Here is a 23720-nt window from a genome sequence, read left to right on the forward strand (position 1 = left end):
AAAAAATACAGCCTGAGCAGCTGGGGTAGCTCCAGTCACTTCTGTGGGTGTGGTCAAGCTACATCATTTCACTGAAATGAAACTTAAAAGTGTTGTGCATGAGGCCAGAAATAGTGACATTTGTGCATATTTGAGAGAACATTTATTGCTGTAAACACTTCTTATGCAACATACAACTCCTGCAGAATCAGTCACACTAAATATCAACATGCAGTTACAAAAATCAGAGTAGAAACTAAACTTTATGTTGATTTGACTCATGCATTTCAAGGAAAATCTCATTCAAGGACATAAATTTGCTTGCATTCTTGCCAAAAGTTACATGAGAAGATCTGTATCAGCTCTTGTATCTGTGCAGCGAAATCAAAGCTAAGTTCTGCAGCCTCTTAGCTTAGCTTAGCACACAGCATGGAAGCTGTTAGAAACAGCTAGCCTTTAGACATTAGCACTGTTTAATCCAACTTTGATGGTAAGCAACAAATGGGATCTGACATATTATTTAGTGACCTTGAGAGCATACTCAGCTGCATGAAAAGCAGCTGGATAGATTTAGAGATCATAGTTCTGTGCAGGAAACCAGTGGATTTTCGAGGTGAGTTTCTACCCCAAGTGAAGAAGCTTAAGTATCTCAGGATCTATTACAAGTGATGGCAAATGGAGCTGGAATGAGACAGGCAAGGAAAGTGTCAAAAGTAATATCGGCCTTGTACCAAACTTAAGGTAGGGCTCTCAATTTATTAGTCGGTTTGCACTCTAACTCTCAGCTATGCTCAGGAGCTCTGGGTAGAGAATGATGGAATAAGGTTGTGAATACAAGCAGCCAAAATGACATTCCCCCTTAAGATGACTGGACACGGCTTTAGAGATAGGGTGAGCGGCTCGGACATCCGAAGGGAGCTCAAAATAGAGTCGCTACTCCCTCGTATCATAGGAGCCAGCTGATTTAGTTCGGACATCTGATTAGGATGCTGTCTGGAAGCCTTTCATTTGAGGGTTTTCCAGGCGTGTCGAACTGGAAAGAGACCCCGGGGTTGACCCATAACTCACTGGAGGGATTATATATCTCATCTGGCCTGGGAACGCCTCGGGATTCCCCAGGAAGAACTGGGAAACATTGCAGAGGAGAGGGACATCTGACAGTCTGACTTGTCTCTCACTTAAGCTTCACATTTAGCACAGTGATATGAGATTCAAATTTATCTTTTAACCAAATTCTCAACAAGAATGCAACTTATCTAATTCCCAAAGGGTCAGACGAGTCCTTCAATTCCTGACATTTAGAAATTCTGGTATGATATTTTTGACCTTAAGTTGGAATCAGGCAAACTGTCTCCTCTCGTACCCTGTCTTCTGCTAAGCTAAGAACCTGCTGGTCTCATGTTTAATGGATAGACTTGAGAGTGGTATCAGTCTTCTCATTTATTTCGGGGCAAGCGTGTAAACAGTCTGATTTACCAAAATGCCAAACTGGGTTTTGTCTTCTACCTATTAGTGTACATCTCATACATGTGCAATAACTCATTTATGGAACTATGTTCAATGCATATATGTAAAACTGTGATTTTCGTAAAAATCTAGTATGACTACAGCAAATTACAGTCTGTTAATTCACTTCATAATGAAGAGCGTTTCTTTGTTGTTTTTATGTCCTTAGCTTTGCTTGATCAGGCTTTTCTCAGTCACAGGACAGATCACAATGGTATCAGAGGCTTTGTCGCAGCAGTACAGGTAGAAAAAGGGCAAAATCTTCTCCGTAAACGTGTCTTCGAACGTGTAAATATGGGTCCGAGCTCTCACATCATAAAACGACACCTGGCCCTCCTCATAGTCCACGTACACGCCCACTCTTTTGAGCTTGGGGTCTAGAGCCAGCAGTAATGGTGGGGATGTTGACACCCTGTAGCCCTGGCCTTTCTTCATGGCCAGAGCCCAGTAGCCTTGGGTGGTGCTAACAGAGATCCTGCCCTTTCTGTTGACAGAAGACCTGGCCACACCGAGGTACCAGTCATCCTTGTCCCCCACCTGGACCTCCCAGTAGTGTCTGCCTGACGTGAAGCCCTCACGGCCCAGGACAATGACCACTGTGTCGAATCGGTCGGGGTGGTCTGGCAGGTCCTGCCAGGCGCCCAGGTGTCTCACCTGATGTCTGTCCTGAGAGAGCTGCAGCCAGGGGTTAGCAGTTTCTGGGTCCAGGGTGACATCAGCTGCAAACACATGAGACGTTTATTTTGTTGGACATTTATAAGATGAAAAAACAACCGAAATACAAAAAAGGAAATGAACTTTACCTGTATATTTCAGAATTTTCTTGATCTCTGTAAAAACCAAAACACAAATTCTCTTAAGATATGTCAGCATCGTGTGGAGATGCTCTCATTTTAAAAACAAGATGAACAGAAACAGACTAAAGATCTACTAGAATCTTAAAGGAAAACTTACCACTTTCAGACAATCTGTCAATCATTTCATTTAGCGTTGCCTCCAATTTGGACACTGATCTCCTGATCATGCCTACACAGGTATCAGTGGGAACACTGGTCTCAGACCAGTCTTTAACAGATGGTGGAATGCTGAGTGCTGGGAAGCTCTGCAGAGAGACACAGCATGAAGATGACTTAGAAACAAGTCACTTAACAACTAAGAATATCTGTAATTTTAATAATATGTTTAACCTAGAGTGATTTTTCTCCTCTTCCAATAAGCATCACACAGATTTTAGAGTATATTTGTACTTTGGAAACAAACAAGATAGTTAGATTTAGTGTCTCTAATCTCCTGTGTTTTAGATTTGACGTGTTTGATTGCGTTACAGTGCAGGACAGGAAGAGGGCACTGTTGTTACAGCACAGTAGCATGTAAAAGCTCTCTGTCTCACCACTGCAGACGGTGAAAGAAAATGTGCAGGTTTTATCCTCCAATTTGCAATCAGAGCAAGACAGCATATGAAAACTGGTGGTAATTGGAAAAGCATTCACAGAAATGTCATCAGTATCATAAATTATAGATGCCACTTATTGCAATTTTGGATTCATTTCAAGTTCCTACACCTTAAAAATCTTAATAGATTAAAGCTTGAATTGGAAAATTTGCATTAAACTCATAATAATTCTAAATGTTGCAGATGCTCTTACCTTTAAGAAGTGAATGTGGTCGGTCCGAGCCACGTTTTCCAGGTCTGTGTTCCTTCTCTTCAGCTCAGCGATCTCCTGCTCCAGCTCGGCAATGAGGCCTTCAGCCCACCTCTCCGTCTGCCTCTGCTTCTCCTCGATGACCAGAACCAGCTCGGCCTGAGTCCTCTGGATGGAGCGCACCAGCTCCGAGAACACCTGCATGCTCTCTTCAACCTCCTTCTGAGCACTGGCCTAGAAACACAAAATAACTGAATAGCCACGTGTGTGCGAATGAAATCTCTGCTGTGTGTATTCGATCCCATGCACACTCACTTTGTTGAGCTCCACAGAGTGTTTGATCTCCTCCACCTTTTTCACTCTGTCCTGGATCATCTGCTGGACGTCTATTCCTGTCCTTTTCAGCTGCGCCTGCACAACACGAGTTCAAATAGCAATTTCATGAACCTGCCAATTAACAATATAACGTTACATGTGCCCATATATCAGAACAAAACCCTGTCTTAAGAGGGAGTAAAGAAAAAGCAAACAGGGAAAAGAACAAGACTCAGACACACAAATGTAATGTGATTAAAACCAAAAAGAAAAATTGCACTTAAGTTTCCCCAGGTTAGTTTGGATGTTTGCTTAAGATAAAGACTAAATCTAACAAACAAAAAACTGACTACAGAGGATTACTCGATTAACTACCAACATATTTCCATTTATTTTGTTCCAGGTTAATATAGTTAGTTAATATTTTGGCGGAATCTTGTGAGGAAAACTTGCTTTTTCTACAGAAAGTCGCAACACTTTCATTAACTGATAAAAGCATGAATTTGGTATTCATTTTTTTACTTTACATGCAGAATGTGTTTCAGTCATCTTAGTACAAACCTTGCTTTTAGCTGTATAAAACTTTATCATCATGAATGATTAACAATAAACTACACAACTTTCTAAAAAGGATAATAAAGCACTAAACCCAAAGGCAATAAAATACACCTCTGCATAGTGACACACTTCAGTAATATGCTGCTACAGCCTTATATAGGCTTGTAGGACCAGCAGTTTATGGTGGTTAATCTTAGCAAAGGTTATCAAATCTGGAACAGACAATCCTTGTGCAAAAGATGTTGGCTGAATACCGTCGTGAACCAAACACTTATGTCACGGCAGTCTTGAGCTTCCAATGACTCCTATAACTCTGAATTTTCTACAATGGAATCATAGAAACCCTTGCGTCTTTGTCACAATAAACAATTATACATTTTGGTTCTTGGTCAAAAATATACATACAGAAATGCTAACATTTGGTTAAACGTCTTTTGTCCATTTTCACCTCAGATAGGCCCTTTTGGAAATTCTTTACAAGCCTCTGGTTGTATCTTTAACCCTCTTCTTGACCAAATTAATATAGTTAAACTAAATTTGTTGGCTTTCTGACAGACTAGTTTCTTTATCACAGGACTTGATGGGGTTTAAGTCAGTACTTTGAGATTGCTTCAAGAGTCTAAACTTTTAAATTTGGCCTTATTAAATCATTTCTTTACCACTTTTGATGTGTGTTTGATATCATTGTCATGTTGGAAGACCCAACTGTGTCCAAGAGCCAGGTCTTTCTGAAGAATTCTTCTTCATTATTCTATTTACTTTCTGTAAAACATCCGTTCCACTTGCAGCGAAACTGCCCCAGACCATCATACTGCCACCACCATGCTTGACGGTAGATTTAGTGTTCTTGGAGTTAAAGGCTTCAACTTCTCTTCTCCAAACATATTTCTGCTCATTGTGGCCAAATACCTCAATATTTGTCTCATTGGACAATAGAATTTTCCTCCAGAAGTTGCTTTCTTTGTCCATGTGATCATCAAACTTCTGTCAAGCCAATTCAGAGTTGTGGGAGGCATCGGAAGCTCAAGACATGACACACATGGTCTTTAAATTATTGCTTTTAAACCAATTTGAATGCCTTATGTGATAGCAGTTAGGGATTAGACTGCAAAAGACCTGATATGAAACTGATGTGAGACAAGGATTATTTAGATTGCCTTTCTTGCAAATGTTTCAAATGTTCTTCCAATTGCGGTTTAACTCCACCAATTCGATTTTTACCTTCAAAGACCTCAGAGAACCTTTCATCTGTAAATTTAAATGACAGTAATTCTGTCTCACCTTCTTGTCAGTCCATTCCCTCTCCACAGGGACGGTGTAATGCGCCCGGTGGTCGGTCTCGGTGCAGAGGACGCACACACAAGTCTGGTCCTTCTTACAGAACAGCTCCAGAAGCCTCTCGTGCTTCGGACACATCCTGTCCTCCATGTTGGCGACAGGCTCCATCAGCTTGTGCTTGGTGAATCTGGCGGTGTGAGATTTCAGATGCTCCTCGCAGTAGGAGGTCAAACACACGAGGCAGGATTTGACCGCTTTCGGCCTTCCGTCCCCCAAACAAACGTCACACAGGACCTCATCCCAGGGAGGAGATGGGAGTGAGGAGGAGTCAGGTGGAGGCAGAGTGGGGAGAACTGGAGAAGCAGGGATCTGAGGTGAAGGTGGGGGTGATGTTTCTGGAAGAGGTGGTGGGGGTGGAAACTGAGGTGTGTCCTGAGGTGAAGGTGGAGGAGAGGCTTTAGGCGCCAACGCTGGAGGTATCAGTGGTGGTAGCTCCTCTGGAAGTGGTTTCTTCTCTGCTTGTTTCTCCTTTAGTGCCTCTTTCTTCCGCCTCTCCTCCTCCTGCTTCAGCTTCAACTCCTCCACAAGCTGCTGCTTCTGATCTTTCTCCAAAAGCCTCTCCTCATCCTCCTTCTTCCTTCTTTCCATTGTCCACTTCTTGTCCTTCCCCGCTCCTTCCTCCCTGATCTCCTTGAACTGCTCGGCGATCTCCCTCAACACAGTGTTAACGCTGATGTCGGGCCTTTTGTAGAAGGACTTCTTGCACATGGGACACTGATACAAAGGGCTGGTTTTCCAGTATCCCAGGATGCAGCTCTGGCAAAAGTTGTGTCCACAGGGGATGGATACGGGGTTGGTGAAGACGTCCAGGCAGATGGAGCAGTGCACCTGCTCTTCGGAAAGGTTCCCAGTGGAGGCCATTCCTACACGGCGAAGAGGCAGGGTCATTTTCAGCGCAAGCAACCAGCCTTTGAATGGGGCATCAAACCTGCTGTGATATTGAGGTCGCTAAGATTAGATGGCATGACTTTATTTAGGGTGATCAGCATGCATGTCTACTTAGCAAAGCATGACAGGACTCATTTATCATCACAAATTTATTTTTGATGAAACCTTTTACTTTTGTTTTGGAATAAATGAGTCCATGTAAATGTTAGGGAAGTGTTGTCAAACTTTTCTTTTTCTTGTGCTTTAATTTTCTTGAGCTTGACCAATTTTTGTGTCCATATTTGAGACCTTAGAAAATCTATATAAACTCATTCATAATAAATACACAATAAAAGCACAGAGACTGACTTTGACAGTGGAAAATCTACTTAGTGCTCTCTGGTGGTCAAGTTTTGTAATGGTGACATAGTTTTTAAATTTCTTTACTGCAGTGTTATGAGCCAATAGATACATTCATACCAGTATATCTGCAATAAGCTTAGATTAGGGGATAATATAAGCTACTAAAATAACCAGGTGAAGTTGAATTTTTAACTTCAGATCTTTGCTTTTATCATCAAAACATTTGCACAGTACTTCAAACTAAATATATCTCACTTGTTTCTATGCTGGTACGCAGGCAGTGGGTCTGTGAAGCTGTAAGTGAGTTTGAATTCTAACACAAGCAGCTCCCAGCTTGAGGCCTTTCTGTTCATGACAGGCCAGATTTACATTTTTCTAAAAATACTGGTCTCGCACGAGACCTGTCTTGCAGTGTTTACATGCTTGATCTGTCTTGTAAACACACATAGCTTCAATAAATTACACATTTGTAGCTATGATTGCAGTCCTGACTTGAATTTTTTAAAATTTAAATCTGCAGTAAACTGACAGAAAAAAAGTCCTTAGGTCACAGCTCTGAAGCAGCCAAACATGATTTCATTTCAAAATCCAACAACACTCCCTTAAGAGATGAGCTTGTGGACAGAGAACCAGATGTGACGGTAGAGAAATTAAAACACAGGAGAGGCAGAAAAAGCAGAGATATGGGGACACTCACCAGAGAGCAGCTGCCTCGACACTCCGCTGCACACTGACATATGAGACCAGCTGTAACTGCTGCCACCTCCAGCTCCCCCACATGAACACACTCACACACCTCAGACCTAAAATATACCCCCCCTCCACCCCCTCCTTTTACCCCAGATACAGATAAATACCCCCTGCTCATGGCTTTTATCCCACTGAGAATACAGCAGTTCTAATGCTTGGATCAAATGCAGAAGCTGAACAATAAAACACTAACATGCAACACGGCAGAAGCAACATTACTGTAGATTACAGTTTGGTCCAGCTTGGTTTCTGTTAGGAGTCTGTGGTAATTAAGTTTGCGGCTATTATTGCTACTAAGAATATCATGAGCCTCATAATCAAACTTTTTTTATTATTATTATGTGAAAGGCTTTCTCTTTTCTGTGTCAAACTACATGATCCAACAATGTGCATAAGGAAGCATTTAGCAGCTGGTTAGCTTAGCTTAACTTACATGCTAGCAACACCTAACTTGAAAAACAGAAAAGCTTCTGCTGGCTAGCAAGGCTAAAGTTCACAAACATACATTCTAAATCTTGTGAACAGATGTTATGGTTATTGTGGTTTCCAGTGTTATGCTAAGCTAACCTAAGCTAACAGGTTGCTAGTTTTACGTTTACATTTGACAAGCTGTTTTTAAACTTGTTTACATATATAGAGGGCACAAATTAACTGTTTGAAGCTGTGTTTACAGCTGTGGAGCAAATATAAGTCTAATATTCAGTCTTTTTTTCAGGTCTTGTCACCACAAACTCTTGAGGGAAATATCTGGCTCTTTAGCCATTGAGTGCACTTTGGGAGCTGTCTTTTGGGGGGTAAATAAAGTAAAAATGGCGGGACATGCATTTGAATTCCACTGGAAAGAAACATTTGACAGGTGATATAACTATGTATCACCAGCAGGGTGTGTTGGTGCACCACTATTAGCTCAATTTAAGTGCTTTGTAGACATGAGTAAGTGACATTGCTGCTTCCCAATCTGTTAAAGTGACAGAATTCTATCATTCAGATGCATTTAATGTTCCTCATCACCTCATTCAGGTCAGGACATGGAGTTAATGGTGAGATAATGGTGGGTGTGGAAGAGAAGGACTTGAACTGAAGTCACATTAAGTAAAATAATAAAGAAATGAAAGCCATACTGATAAGACATTGATAAAAGAGGAAGTGATCGGGCCTTAGGAACCAATTAGAGGGCAGCATCAGGTCACATGCTCTCTTCATACAGCAGGTACAGTATTCACACTGAAAATAATGAAATAATAACATTTGAAAAGTACTTCTTAAATAAATGCATGCTTGTATAGTATATGCAACCATTTACTTTTTATCATTATTTTGCAATATATGACTAACTTCCAGTCACTTGATATATTAATATTAAAATATTGATTAGTGCAGAAGGGATTTAGTGGACTTAACTGCCACTGTTAAATTCTTGGATGGGCAAAGGAAAAATTCCTTGATGAGATGAAAATAAAAGCACAGAGATACATTTTGTGTCTGATCATCTTTATTGGACAGGTTCAGAAAGAATTATTCAATATAAAAATACAGATCATAGTTTCATGGCCCTTAAAACAAAACTTGGTCTACTTTGTTTTCAAATAATGTACATTACAAACATAAAAAAAAAAAATCTTCATTTCAAGCCTCTGGCATGAAATTTACATCTATTAACTTCATTGCTTTAATATGTAAAGTCTCCAAAGAATTCTAGTTGCAGTTAAATAAAGACTTACACAGTAAGGAAAGTGCCAGAGGTGCAGCATTATTCAAACTCAGCAAACATGTCCAGCTGAACCAGAGGCGAAACTAACAGTAAGAACCAAAGCTTTAATTTGGTCTTTGGAAGAATGATCTCATGTCCTTCACTTATTTTTACACTATAATATCCTCTTGTTTATTGTATGTACAGATGGTACAGATCATTGATCACAGTAATACATGCTGTCAGTGTCAATTTCAGCTTTTGGCATAACAATAAAGTGTTGTAGTGAGTGCAAAATGACATGTTTTAATTTGATGTGACTAATTTGAGGTAAAATGCTGCGCAAACATGTTAAATTGTCCTAAAACTGGCTGACAAGTTACAAATATCTGCGCTTACACCAAACCTTATGAAGATGTTGTACGTGTTTAACCTGACCGACCGCTTCAGCTGTGTTTAACGTGGCTTATAACCAGAGGGGAGGCGTTTTTCCCCTCCTGGGTGAGACAGGGGCTGAAGATTGGGTACAAGGTCTCACTGAAGGTATCCATGAAAGTGTAGAGATGCAGACGGGACTTCACATCGTAGAAAGAGATCTGGCCGGCTTCGTAATCCATGAAGATTCCCACTTTACTGGGTTGGGACGGCAGCATGAGAGGCAGGCGGGAGGCAGCCAGAGCTTTCACCTCGCCGCCCTTGAGCCACAGGCACCAGTAACCCCCCTCAGGACTCAGCTTGATCTCCCCCTTGCGGCGGGCTGAAGCTCGGGCCACTCCCAGCGTCCAGGCTGTCTTGCGGCCCACGTCCACCTCCCAGTAGTGACGCCCGGAGCTGAGACCCTCTCTGCCCAGGACGAAGAGGGCCGGGCTGAAGCGCTTTGGACCCTCGGTGTGGGAGGACTTCCTCTCTTCATATCTCACCTGCTGACCATCATCAGACACAACCAGGTTCTTCTGGGCTGTGGAGGGATCCAAAATCACCTCACCTGGACAGAACAGAGCAGAATAAGACTCTGGGAGATGTTTTTTGGTTCCAATGGTAGATTTCTTAAGCCTGGACGTGTCTGTTTAAATACAGGATGTGAGCAAATCTAAGTGTGTGCAAAGTGACAGTGAATTCTTAACCCTCCTGCTGTCTTCATTTACGGGCACCAAAAAATGCTGTTTCTCTGTATGAAAAAAAATCTAAAAATTATTTAAAAAATTCCCCAAATTTCTGAAAATTTTCAAAACCTTCAGGCAGAAAATTCTAATAATTCCTTAAAAGTTTCGTTTAAAAATTTTATTTAAAAAATCCCAAATTTTGTAAGAAAATTCTTGTAAATATTTTCAAAAAATGAGTAAAAATCTTCCCAAAACATCCTAAAAATATCTAAAGTGATTACATATTTGTCAGTAAAATTTGTAATATTTTCTTTAAGAACATTCACAAAAAATCAACCAAAATCCAGTGAAATTCACTGGATTTTGGTTGATTTTTTTGTGACTGTTCTTAAGAATTTTTTTTAAACAATTTTTTCCCATCAAAAAATGTTTCAAAAATTTCCCAAAAATGTTGAAAATGTGGACATCAGAAGCTTCACTGTAAAAAGATTTTATTATTATTATTATTATTATTTTTTTTTTTTTTTTTTTTTTTTTTTTTATTTATTTATTTTTTTTTAAAACATATTTTCAAATTTTAAAACGGGTCAGTTTGACCCTCAGGACGACACAAGGGTTAAACTGGCTGCAGGCCAATGGGCTAATGCTGTGAAGAAGTGGCTCCATCTAGTGGACATTTAGGCTAATTTCTCCTCAAAAACTCCACATCTAAGTTAGATGCATGAGTGCAAGAAATCCTAAGCGCAAACCCAAACGGACAAAGTGTTACTCACTTGAGTAGTTCTGCACTTTCCGGAGCTCTGGGAGACAGAAGAAGAGACGGAAACAAGAGAGAACAAGAGTCAGTCAACAAGTCATCCGGCTAAGAAGTCAAAGTCAAAGCAGATGGCACGTGTGGGTGGTAAACATGCAGACCCAATCCAGAGCTGTAAATGCTCAAGACACATGCTGCTGTCACTCAGCTGCCTCTGCACTGATTCCAAGTGGATGAACTGCGGCATCAACACTCCCTCCATCTGTCCAACCATCTTGTATGTGTGAACGTGTGAGTGTGGTGCAGTGATGAGTCACGTTTCTATTCCAACGTGTTAGTACAGTGACCCACATATTCCTCCATTTGGATTTTTGCACCGAATGTGTGGTTTTTATTGAACAAGAGAGGAAGGATTTTACAGTAATTTTGCATTAATACTCCACACTGACAGATAGCAGTGTTTTTTTCCCCCCAAAATTAAACTGATGGTTGTACTTTGCACACATTACATAAGACATGACATGTTCATTTATCTCGTTTGCCAAAAAAAAAAAAAAGAAGTCATAAATAATTGCATTTGGAATAGGTGAATCATGGATATGGATTACACTATTTATCAAACTGAAAACAGAGACTAATCGAATTTTTGGTTCCATTAAGAAAATTTCCATCAAAGTCACTACAGTCTACATATCTTATTTAAAAATTCACCAAAAATTGACCATTTGCCCAAACCAGATTCTGTGGAACGCTAAATATTTTGTGCTTCTCGGCGCAACCGAAAAGCCATGACTGATTCAGCTGCGACCAACAGTCACGTGACAGAAATTCTGAACTTTTGACTGAACTGCAGGATGTGTTTACACAGAGAGATAAGAGACAAGTAGGTAAACAAATTAAAAATACCTGCAATATGTAGAGCCACCATTTATTTACCAAGGGTTGGCAACACCTGTGTGCACTTGAAATGCACGTGTTGATCACATTTTTTTATTTTTTGTAAAATAAATAATCAAAGACACAGATTTTTTTGATGGTATTATAATTTTGTTATGCTGCATAAAAGAAGTTCCCTCTATTTCTAGCCATTATTGTTCTGTTTCCATAGAGGTGCAGGAGTTTATATTGTAGGGAAAAAATGAGCCCAAAGTGAGTAAAAATGTGACAGGAGCAAAAAGTAGCAGAAACTACGTGAATCCTGATGATTGTATGACTTGGGTTTAATTTTTCTGTCTTTGTGAGCCTTTTTAATTCGGATTTCCTAGTTTTATATCAATAGCGAACGTTATTAATTGTGGTATTATTGAATGAAGTTTTTATTTTAATTTTAATTTATCCAGCCTTGCATCAATCATACTGCACTGTTACTGACAAAATCCAGTGTAGTTGTATAGTGATGGTTTATCATGGAAATCTGCACATTTTCACTATATTAGCACACAAATAAATGTGCATATAATATATTCGCTCTAAAAAAATCTGCAAATCACATCAAAAAAGTATAGTGCTTGATCATAAGGGCATAAAAAATAACCCCGGCCCGCTGCCTCACCTTTGCCGTACAGTCTTTTGAGCTCCTCCTGGAACTTGTCCATGAGGCTGCTGACGGACGAGCGGATGGTTCCCAGGTAGAGGTCAGTGTTGACGCTGACCTCTGACCAATCGGTGGGCTCGGGTGGGGGCGACAGCATCGTCTGGTTCTGGGAAACGCAAGAGAAAGGTTATGCAAGGCAAGACAAAATGAAAATTTAATGACCCCTCAGAGAAAATAAAGTCTGTGCGGTGAAGAGAACGCACTAAATACAACGCTGCTGTCTTTGTTCCAGGCTGTCCTGCTGATTTATACTGATTATTTCAGTAGGACATAGAGATGGGGCTAAATTTAAGTTTTATAATGCAGAACAGAGAAGGAACACTTGATCACTTGGACAGAAGAATAAAAGAGTTATAAGCATATTGTCCAGATGAGCAAATGTGCCGTTTATCAGAGGAGATACAGACCAATACTCTCAGCTTTGTTCCTCCAAACACTGATTGGAAGCTTTATGCCTTTACTTCCTTTTATAGTATGTAGAAAAAAAAATCTCATCTAGCAACTTCAAAGTCATGTTTCATGTCTGAAAGAATCAGCATTATATCCATGTAAACAGTTCCAATTAAATGCACAAGGGGGGGAAATGAGTGTAACTCAGTTCATGGAGGCTTTTGATGTCGTCCCTCAAATCTCTTAGCAACAACAGCTGCTGCAGACATGGAGCTGCTCTGGATAATTGGCTTTGCAATTAGGATTGTGTGGAATCTTCAGAATTCAAGAAGACATGTATTTAAAAAAACGTATTTTTTGGGTCCAGTTGGTAAAATAATTAATAAGAATATGAAGTCTGTTAAGGTAGATGCTCTCAGATTTCCATTTCTGTAGGTATGGCACTGTTATGTCTGTTATCTTCAAACAAATAAGCTTCCTTGTTGTGCTCCAGATGCATATTAATGGTGCCTTCAGTATGTAGGACACACACTAGACAAACAGCTGATGAAGTAACACTTAGAATGCTAGCACATGTTTGAAATTATTATTTGAGTGCCCCATTAAAACTACGTATGGATAAGTTGATCCTATTGGTTAGACTAGATGACTAATATTACTTCATTAGAAGTCATTCTCTATTAGAAATTAGAAAAGATTAAACACGTGGGTCCACAGTTACATTTTTGTATACAGTATATACAATGTAAGATAGCAATCATCCAACTTGTGGATCTCTAACTGCACAAGCCATAAAATTGCCCCAAAGGATGATACTACTACTACTACTACTACTACTACTACTACTACTACTACTACTACTACTACTAGTACTACTACTACTACTACTAATAATAATAATAATAATAAAGGTTATTGTTATTATGGGTAAGACAATAATAACTGTTGTATTTGTTGTTGTTGTATTCATTATATTCACTGTTGTTGATGTATTTGTTGTTGTATTCGTTGTTGTTGTTGTTGTATTTGTTGTATTCGTTGTTGTTGTTTTAGTATCTGTTGTTGTTGTATCCATTGTTGTTGCTGTATTCGTTGTTGTTATAAAATGGTTGTATTTATTATTATTATTTATAATATTATTATTGCTATTATTATTATTATTGTTAGAAATAGTACATTTTACAATCATAAGTTTATGAAGACAAAATACACATAACTGTCCAGATACACATCTTTAAAAGCTTAATACACACAAAATATATCACACCAAACTGAATTTAATAATAGATCCAAAAATGTTACAGCACCAGAACAACATAACTAGCAATTAATACATAGGATAAGTAGGAGTAGTTAAAAGAATACAATACTGCTAGTGATTAAAATAATAAATAAAGTAACAGTTTACCCAAGTTAGGCTGAATGTTCAATAAATCTGATTACCTAATATTAATCTGTAGCCCTAAAAGAAATTACTTGCAATTAACTGTAAAGACTATCGGTCTTGGGGGGATTTTTGTGTTTATTGTTTTTTTTGTTTGTTTTTTTTTTTAAATAATTTTTTTTGCTTTCCTAATTTCATTTTCTTATTTCTTTGTATCTACTTTTTTGCCATATATATGTTGAAACAAATTGAAAAACTACTTTTGATGATGTCAAAGTAGTTTGTGGGGTAAAAACTGTTGATTGACAAACACAGCGTCCAACTGAAGTGGAAAACTCAGCCACTTAAAGCTGTCATGCATCGTTTAGTCAGAGATAAATAGTATCTGTCACCTCTGGCAACAGCATGAATCACCAGAAACTTTTTTCACTGTCTAGAAAGCTGAAAGGTCTACCTGAAGGAAGAGCACTTTGTCGTGGGTCTGAGTGTGGGCCTCCAGCTCGCTGCTCCTCCTCCTCAGCTGGCTCAGTTCGTTCTCCAAACCTCTGGCCAGCTCCTGAGCGTGACGTTCGGCCTCGCGTTGCCTCGTGGCGATCAGTTCCACCAGCTCGGCCTGACTCTGCTCCACCAGACGCTGCAGCTCGGCGTAAACCTGCCAGCTCTCCTCCAGCTCCTTCTGAGCGCTGGCCTGCAGAAGACGGAACAGGAAGTAGAGGTGGATGTGAATGCCAGTACCAAAGTTAATGGTACGACAGCACTTCTGAGGGAGCCCAAACAATTCAAATCCAACATAATTAGAGACAGTAAGAGGCACTGAGCATGTTTGCTTCACAAGGTAATTCTTTTATCCTCTGTGGCTGAAACTTTCTAAAGGCTGAGAAAGTAACTCTAATGATGTCATTGGGGTTATCTCAGCATGGGTGAGGTCTTTAAAGAGTTACAAAGAGCCTGCAGATTTTAAAAAAGCATGGCTGTTTACAGGCAGACTCTGTCTAGTCAAAGGTTTTAATTAGTTGCATTGTGTTAAATGTCAGATCTAGGGTTTCCCAGACTTTAATCTTCACCAGACAAAAGGACACTTTATGATTTCTGCATCCCCATACTGATGGTAATTCTAAAAATAGACAGTGGCTCTATTCATATTACAATAGGTAGGTGTTGTCTGCTCAGGGATGAATTCTGAAAGGCTGTAATTTGGTGGTTTTTACAGGATATAGCAGTTAGGTCCTTTTGAGACTGAAGCACCATGTCAATGTGATTCCAGACATAGAACAAGATATCTGGAGAATTTAGAACTTTCTACTGTTTTTGGGTACCATCGATGGGAAGAGAGATTACTTTAACTGCACCTCTTTTAATGTTGAATTAATAATGTGTGAATGGTCGTGAATCTCCTCATAACAAGCGTTATATTTCAGCCTCTACTGCTTCGGTTTAAACGGTTCTTTTTGGTTAATCCGTCTCTTGTGGAACTTTACGGAAATGTAATAACAAACTGCTGCAGCATCATTTAAAGCTTTAAAGCCAGTTTACACACTCAGCGCCTTGTCTTACCTTTGGTTTTGGACTTTAAATTAGCAATGTTTATCTTTGATTTTTACTTAAAGGTAATTAATTAATTAATTAATTAATTAATTAATATGTAATCTTTAACTACATAATTTCGCCCTTTGTACTCATTATATTCCACAAGGGTATTTGAACTTTATCTGGCTATTTGTGCTTTATTTTTAGCATCTTTCTTTGATGTTGGAGTTGTAAAGCCAAGGACAAGTTTTAGTGCCTCAATTACATGCCAGCTTCATGATTTACAGCGATAAGACATAGATGTTACATAAAAGGCTACTCAGAGGCTTCTGGAAAACCTGTCAACTCTGTCTTCTTTTAAACTCATTTTATGTCTATCTGCTAATGTTTTTTATAAAATTACATTTGGAACCATTCTTTCATTTTATCACATTCTCTTCCAGCTTAGCATATTTTGCTTTTAGTTTACTTTTTGCTGGTTGCAAGTCATTTTATACTGCCTGATAGCTGTTTTATCTTCTTTGATTGGCTTTTAATGTTGTGAAATCTATGTAATTGTCTCCTTGTTAAAAGTGTTTCTCCCAATCTCTTTCCGTCTCACATAGTGGCCTCAAATAAGACGGTTACATTTGTCTTTACATGCCTTTTCTTCAACTATCCAAAGTCAGGCTGCGGTAAGACCATGAAAAACAAGAAAAGCAGAGAGCACAGTACTCCGCCAAGGCTGCTCAGTCATTGTATCATTACCGATGGCTGCAATTTTGACAAAATTCATGGCAGAAATCCCGGCACCATAGAATGTGGCCATTTAATATAGATGTACCCACAAACAAAATTACTTTGCACTGAGCACAGGTGTGTGTTATGCATGTGTTTGTTATGTACGGATACCGAATCACGTGACCTAAATATGTAGCAGGCGGCAGAAATGAACGGGACTTTAATCAATTGTTCCTTGTATCATTTCCAACAGATAAGCTCTGATAAGTCTGCAGTGGTGGATTTGTTGTAGAATTGCAATCATTTGATCGTCAGCAGGTGTTCCCTTGTCATGGTTACAGGGATGTTGTGCTGCTATCTCGCAATGATACAGAAATCTTTGACAAATCAGTGGATCCAGACTATAAGCCGCATCACTGCCAAAATCTAATCACTTGGTCCTTGTGTCATTTCTGACCTTCCCTGAAAATTCCATCCAAATCTGTTAGACCGTTTTTGGGTAATGTTGTGCACGGACAAAGAGACGGATAAACGTACGCCGCTCGTCACATAACTCCGCCGTTCCTTGGACGAGTAACAATTCGATTCTAACAAATCAACCTATAAAATTCAACAGTTTCTACCCTCTTTTAATCAACTGCCTCCCGAGTGGCTCATCATGTGCCTGTGGGCGACTTGGTCAACAGGACCAACCGGTTATTTCCCAGCCTGGAACAAAAAAACGCCAAACTTAACCAGCATGACTCTTTAAATTCCAGTGGAGGTTTTTACTCCGCAAAAATAAGTTATCCAGTAAGTTAAGTGTACAAACAGGTTCCTTTTTTAAAATGAGATCACTAATATACTGTTTATTTCCTCTGCAAAGCTGGAAAGAATTCACTGATGCGTCACTGTTTCTTATCTCCACATCTACAAGTAGCAAATGCAGCAGTTGGCACATGTGCAGTCATGTGTTTATATAACACACACATACACACACTGATGTGGATATTCTGATATTTAATACTGCTGCAACTGAATCCTTGTTGTTGTAGAAGTAGATAAAAGTGTCACTGAGCAGGAAACCAAAAGTATCACTGAAGCTGGGAGATTTATTTTGAGCAGAAAAACATGTAGCTGAAATCTGCTCAGATTAGAAACATGTATCAATGTCATGCTTTTCAACACATTTAAAATTCAATTAGAGCTTCTCAATGTTCTCTTAAACGTTTGGCACACACGCTGTACTGCTTGTTATGGAAAACCATTCAAGCATGTGATCCTTCTTGTTTCTTATTCCTGAGGTGCCCCTGTGGGTGAAAACATTGTGTGAGAAACTAAAGCTGAATGTCTGTACTGGTCTCACCGGTTGGATGGCCTCAGACCAGGATCTGAGTCTGCGTGTGCAAAATTAAAACAAACGGCATCAGCTCGCCGCCTCCTTGGCCACCGCAGAGCACAGCAGGTATGATGCAGATGTGGAGCACAGTCTTGCCAAAATGTGTTTTCATTTTCTCTCACAAAGCAAAGTAAAAGTATGAAGGGTGGGAACAGAAGAGAGCGCGTCTTTCAGTCGAGCTCACAGAGTATAAACCTGCCTGGATCAGAGAGCTGCTTGAAGTGCAAATAAAGCTTTTGAGCTCCAGCACATGAGAGGCGTCACATTAGAGCAGACTGGGCAAACATTCAACACGCACAATGGAAGTAATTACAGCACAAGACTGGTTTGGGATCAGTTTGAAATCAGCTGCATGGAAACCAGCCACGAAACAGCGATTCAGTCTAAATCAGAAAACTGATCATTTGAATTTATTTGTTGAAGTTTTGTGGTCTCTCATGTGGCTTCCTGAAATCAGAAATTTTAGTGCGTTACTTTAACATACTGGGGTTTTGTAGAAAGAGTATCTTAAGTACAGAAGCTGGTTGAAGGAATATCTATAACATCCACTTACAAATAACATGCAGCTGATTAATTGTACACTAGTAGGTTAGAGAAAGACAGCCTAAAAATACCTCCAAAATCCTAAAATTTGTTAATCTTTTAAATTAAAGTCATCAGAAAGCAGCTTATGTTCCTCTAGAGGTCAATGTTGAGTTCATACTCATTGAAAATTGACCTATTTGGCACCAAAAACACACATTGTTGCAGAGTCAAGAAGCTGAATCCTCACAACCACACTGTCCTCTACCTTCAGTGGACTCACCTTGATGACCTTAATGGACTGTTTGATCTCCTCCAGTTTCTTGGATCTCTCCTTGATCAAATGTTTCAGCTCTGACCTCTTCTTTCCCACATTATTCTGTGAGCAGAAAATCAAAGTGACTTACTGAAGTCAATATTCACACAGCTTCATACCAGGACAATGTCAGCGAGGTCGCCATTAATTTTAATCAGTAACGGCTCACCATCTTCTTCTTGAACTCGTGGTCGACGGAGACGATGTCGTGGGATTTGTGCGTGGCCTCGGCGCAGGCGGTGCAGATGCAGACGTGGTCGGTGCGGCAGTAGACCTCCAGGAGGCGTTCGTGTTTCTTGCAGATCTTCTCCTCCAGGTGGAAAGTGGGTTCGATCAGACGATGAGACGTCAGAGTCTTGACCTGGAGAGAGGCGACAATGTGAGGGGTCAAATGTAGACGCGACGAAGCATGCACAGAAGTCCAGTTCAGTGAATTTTACAGATATTATTACTGTAATTTGATTTCACAACAAGACTAGTGGCAAATAGATGCAGGGTATCTACTATGATGTTGTAAAAAATAAATGGTACACTACTGTTCAAAAGTTTGGGGTCACCCAGGCAATTTCATGTTTTCCATGAAAACTCACACTTTTATTCATGTGCTAACATAATGGCACAAGGGTTTTCTAATCATTAATTAGCCTTTCTACACCATTAGCTAACACAATGTAGCATTAGAACACAGGAGTGATGGTTGCTGGAAATGTTCCTCTGTACCTCTAGATTCAAGATTCAAGACATTTATTTATCACAAAGACAATTATACATAGTATAATGCGCAGTGAAATGCATTGTGCACCTGTTCCAAACCAAAACAAGAAGAAAAAAGAATAAAAATAATAGAAAACAATAGATATTCCATTAAAAATCAGCCGTTTCCAGTTAGAATAGTCATTTACCTCATTAACAATGTCTAGACTGTATTTCTGATTAATTTAATGTCATCTTCACTGAAAGAAACTGTTGATTTTCTTTCAAAAATAAGGACATTTCTAAGTGACCCCAAACTTTTGAATGGTAGTGTATGTGTTGCTTTAAATATGCAAAAACAGATATTATTTTCAAATAAATAATATGGTGATCAAGCAGAAAAGGTGCATAATAAACAAGAAAGTAGAGGGTTTTCCAAGGAAAAGAAGTGAGAGATTTAGCAGTATTCAATAGCTCTATAACAATCCATGAAAGAAGACTGAAGCAGACCTTCTTGTGATGCCTCAGGTGAGTCTCACAGAAGGACCCGGGGCAATTCACGCAGGACTTCAGCGCCTTTAACTTCCTTCCAATACAGGCATCGCAGGGGACGTCTCCGGGCCGAGCGAACTCCCCGCTGTCCTGCCCCGTAGAGCTGCTGTGGCCTGCGTCTGAGCTCAAGTTCAGTGTGGATCCCCGTGAAGCAGCTCCGCCCCCAGCTCCTCCAGCCTGCATCAGGCCCTGGAACTGGGAGGATATTTCAGCCAGGACCCGGTTGACGCTCATCTCGGGTTTTCTGGAGTAGCTCTTCTTGCACATGGGGCACAGGAACTTCTTGCTGTGGTTCCAGTAGCCCTGCAGACAGGCCTTGCAGAAGCTGTGGCCGCAGGGAGTGGAGACGGGCTCCACGAACACCTCCAGGCAGATGGAGCAGGAGAACTGGTCCTCTGAGAGGACTCGTCCTGCTGGAGAGCTGATGCCTGGAAGACAGACGGAAGATAGAGAGACATAATGAGACAAGATTTTTTGGTACATTTCTCCACAGAAAAATGCTGAGAAATATCAAATCACAGACTGGATGATTCATTTCAGTTTTTCCAAACCAAGAAGCTGCATCAGGTCTGCGGACTGAAGGGAGGCCAAGCTCACTTTTAGGTGGTTAGAATTAAAAATGTTTTTTTTGTTCTCTCAAATGGAACCTTTAATCCAAACTACACTCTAAAAAAAATATTAATAGAACAGTTTGAATCAGGCTTTTTAAGTTATGACAACTTCTAAGGAAACTACAGGGTTTCCCTCAAGTCTGGACACACAGGAAATCTCATTAACTCTAATTTTTAATCCACAGATTACATATGGCTTTACCAAAAGATTAAATTCATCTGCTATCTTTCGATGTGTCCATTGTTCACGTCCACTGAGAAGTACCAGTTCAACTCTTTCTTCTTCTGACATAGTTAATGAGATTTCCTATGTGTCCAGACTTTAGGGACACCCTGTACATTAAGTTAAGGGAATTAGATTTCCACTACAATCAAAGGGTAATTTGCTGTAATTTATTACTAATGACTGGTAGCAGAAACACAAGTTTTTAAGCTAATTGGTCCTAAAAATTTAATTGTTCCAACTCAGATTTCCACTTCATTTAAACAGATTTCTAAAGCGGTATGTGCTTATTTACAGTTACAATTGGTAAATTTCAAAAATTTGGTTGTTCCAGTGTTAAGTACGTAGAGGAGATAACTTGAAATTTTGACCTCAAAGTGAAGAAAAATGTACTTGTCAAGTCAATTTCATTAAATTACCTCAACTAATTTTTTGTTTTAATTCAACAAATGCAGGAATTTGGGTTTAAGTAAGACACAATATTAAGGTCAATCCATTTTCTAATGAAGCTGTATGAAACTGAATTAAAGTGAACATAAATTAAACTGTCAACAGTCTCCAATTTGTCTCAGCATGAAAACAAAGTTCCCCTAATCCCACCCAGTCACATGAGATCTCATTGGAAAGGCCAGGATGTCCTCTACGGAGCTGATCAGGATTTAGTACGGTAGCTCAAATGAGTCGAAAGATACGGATCAAAAACAAACATCCACTACTGAGGACATAAATGAACGGGCTGCATCTCAGGAGGATATAGGTGTTTCTGTTAGCTGCTTTTTCAATATGAGGATACATGTTTATTAAAGTTTCCTAGAAACACAAGTACACAAAAAAGGCATTTCAACACAACACAACTAGATGGAATAGTGCGAGCATAGATCTAGAGAAGATAAGATCAACTTTATTGATCCCACAGTGGGGAAAGTTCACCGTTACAGCAGCTCAAAACACAGGGGTATAAGGACAATGTAGGAATATATTAAAAACACAGTGCAAAAACTGCAGAGAAACATTATATAAACAAGATGACATTTTCAAACGCTCTAAATAAAAAAGAATGAGGCTGTAACAAAAAAAAAAGAAAGAAAAAGGAAAAGTGCAGCAGTAAATGAGGTAGACCAGTCCAGGGGGCAACAAAATGTACTCACAGTTGGGGGTCTTTGTTGTTTTTTTTCACATTTATGGCATATATGACTCATTTAGGCCATGCAGGAGCCATATTAGAGTCAGAGGACTGACATGAACTGATGTACAACTGACTGGAAAGAGATTTGAAGTTGCTTGGAAGTGTTAGTTTATCAACTACAGCAGGAAACTTCACACCTTCATGATTTCAAATAAAAAACAAATTTGGTGGATTGAAAGGTGCTTTTGTTGCGCAAAAACTCACTTAAGTCTGAGCTAATATTGGATAAAACCTCTTGAGCACTTGAATTAGGTCATTAAGAGCCACAGAGGAGAAGAGATAGTGATTTGTTGAATGAGGTCATTTAGTATGGTGACCTGGAAACTTATGACGACTTGTAAAGTTGCAAAAGAGGCATCAGTGTGTGTTTGAGTAAGATTATGTTCAAGGAAAAACAAGGCAAAGCAGGCAGTAAGTCCAAATAAAGTCATTTCTCTTCTGTTTTGTAAATGTCCTGTATTTATATGAGGCTTTTATCCAAAGTCATCAACAATTTGCTCCTTTTTTCACCCATTTCCACACACAATCACAAACCAATGGCAACCATGCAAAGTGCGAATACAAATGGAACAAAGTGGTTCAACATCTTTCTCTGACATGTGAACAGGAGGGAGTCTGCTTTAGCTGTATTACCATCCAGAACAGGCCGTCAGTGCAGCCTCAAGCCCAAAAAGAAGAGTTTTCTAAACATCAACAATGAGTTAAGCAACCAGAAATTGCTAAAATATTATTGGGAAAAAATAATTACAGTACAGGTTGGTAAGGAGGGGACACAACAGAGAGAGAAAAGAGAAGCTGGTCACCATTTATAGCTTAAAATGCACCAGGAGGGTTGATGAGTAAGTGGCTGACTCCTTCCAGTTTCCACATATTTTAAAGGAGAAGCAGACAAAATCAGTTCCACCTTATATAAGAAAAATTCAGGCACGAGGAAACAGCAGTTCGAGCTGACATTCAACACATAGCACACAGACAGGAGGTGTCTTTAAAGCGTCATTCTGTTCTTTAGTGGCTGAGTAACAATCTGAGGAATGCTGAAGTTCAGGACGGTCAACCCCACTGCAGCTGCTTCAGGATTATTGTAACATGCAACTTAAACTGGAAATCTACGCTGCCACCTACACCAAAACAAACAGTGCTGCTCTGCTGGTGTTTTTAACCACAATTTAGCAGCTCGTCAATTTAACAGCTCTCGGTCACTGATATTATACTTAGATAAGGTTAAAACAAAGCAGCCACAGAGCCAACATGTCAGCTAAATAACATCTATGGATCAATTTTACTCATTCAGCTGTAGGATTTTGTTATTATATGACACTCAAAGATGTTTTTTTTTTTTTAAGCCATTTTCTTGCTTCAAAGAGTCCAGCTTCACCTCACACTGTAGCTCTCCTACTGGACATATGGGACAAACCCAAACTCAACCCAAGTTTCACAGAAAATACAATGAAAAACAGCAAATAGTTACTACTACTAAGTACATGTAAGAGAAAGTAACACTTACTCTGCATGTTTTTCTCTGGCGTGTAGCAGTGCAGTCTTTCTCTTCGTGTACTTTGCTATGAATCTCACTCAGACAGGTGCTTCCTGAAACTCTCAGTGACCCTCCCACTCAAGTCGACACACCCAAACCTCCACACAGGCCCTGCTTTTGTTAACACACTCCCATTTCTACGGCTGGTTTAGACTTGCAAAGCCCTAAAACTCCCAGCGACAGGTGAGGTTTTGCTGTTGTTGTTTCCACCTCCCTGCCTGCCT

At 39.7% G+C, this 23720-nt stretch overlaps 2 protein-coding genes across 4 annotated transcripts; both read right to left on the bottom strand.

Annotated features, from left to right (window-relative positions):
- Positions 1-119: 119 nt before the first annotated feature.
- Positions 120-7388, bottom strand: LOC111576682 (E3 ubiquitin-protein ligase TRIM39-like). Of its 3 annotated transcripts, none has more exons than XM_023282496.3 (7): positions 7267-7388; positions 5283-6202; positions 3444-3539; positions 3132-3362; positions 2440-2587; positions 2289-2315; positions 120-2204 (listed from the first exon to the last, which is right to left on the bottom strand). In XM_023282496.3, the coding sequence occupies exons 1-7, from the start codon at positions 7304-7306 to the stop codon at positions 1651-1653; spliced, it is 2016 nt and encodes a 671-aa protein (XP_023138264.3). In that variant the 5' UTR covers positions 7307-7388; the 3' UTR covers positions 120-1650. The 3 variants fall into 3 exon arrangements, with proteins under 3 accessions (XP_023138264.3, XP_035809775.2, XP_054864027.1); XM_035953882.2 differs by having other exon boundaries at positions 5283-6270; positions 7267-7333; XM_055008052.1 differs by having other exon boundaries at positions 5283-6267; positions 7267-7282.
- A 1405-nt stretch (positions 7389-8793) lies between these two features.
- Positions 8794-23560, bottom strand: LOC111576697 (E3 ubiquitin-protein ligase TRIM39-like). The gene is made up of 8 exons (XM_023282524.3): positions 23467-23560; positions 19901-20370; positions 18867-19058; positions 18665-18760; positions 14689-14922; positions 12419-12566; positions 10886-10912; positions 8794-9994 (listed from the first exon to the last, which is right to left on the bottom strand). The coding sequence occupies exons 1-8, from the start codon at positions 23471-23473 to the stop codon at positions 9456-9458; spliced, it is 1713 nt and encodes a 570-aa protein (XP_023138292.2). The 5' UTR covers positions 23474-23560; the 3' UTR covers positions 8794-9455.
- Positions 23561-23720: the final 160 nt, after the last annotated feature.

The sequence above is a fragment of the Amphiprion ocellaris genome, chromosome 23 (genome assembly GCF_022539595.1).
Source record: "Amphiprion ocellaris isolate individual 3 ecotype Okinawa chromosome 23, ASM2253959v1, whole genome shotgun sequence".
NCBI classification, from domain to species: Eukaryota; Metazoa; Chordata; class Actinopteri; family Pomacentridae; genus Amphiprion; species Amphiprion ocellaris.

Excerpts from the sequence above, each read along its gene's own strand:
- LOC111576682 (XM_023282496.3), bottom strand. The coding sequence starts at position 7,306 with ATGTCAGTGTGCAGCGGAGTGTCGAGGCAGCTGCTCTCTG. Across the intron at positions 6,203-7,266 it reads GTCGAGGCAGCTGCTCTCTG|GAATGGCCTCCACTGGGAAC; the intron begins GTGAGTGTCCCC and ends TTCGCCGTGTAG. Across the intron at positions 2,205-2,288 it reads GAAAATTCTGAAATATACAG|CTGATGTCACCCTGGACCCA; the intron begins GTAAAGTTCATT and ends ATGTGTTTGCAG.
- LOC111576697 (XM_023282524.3), bottom strand. Across the intron at positions 14,923-18,664 it reads AGTCCATTAAGGTCATCAAG|GCCAGCGCTCAGAAGGAGCT; the intron begins GTGAGTCCACTG and ends CGTCTTCTGCAG. Across the intron at positions 12,567-14,688 it reads ACAAAGTGCTCTTCCTTCAG|AACCAGACGATGCTGTCGCC; the intron begins GTAGACCTTTCA and ends TGCGTTTCCCAG.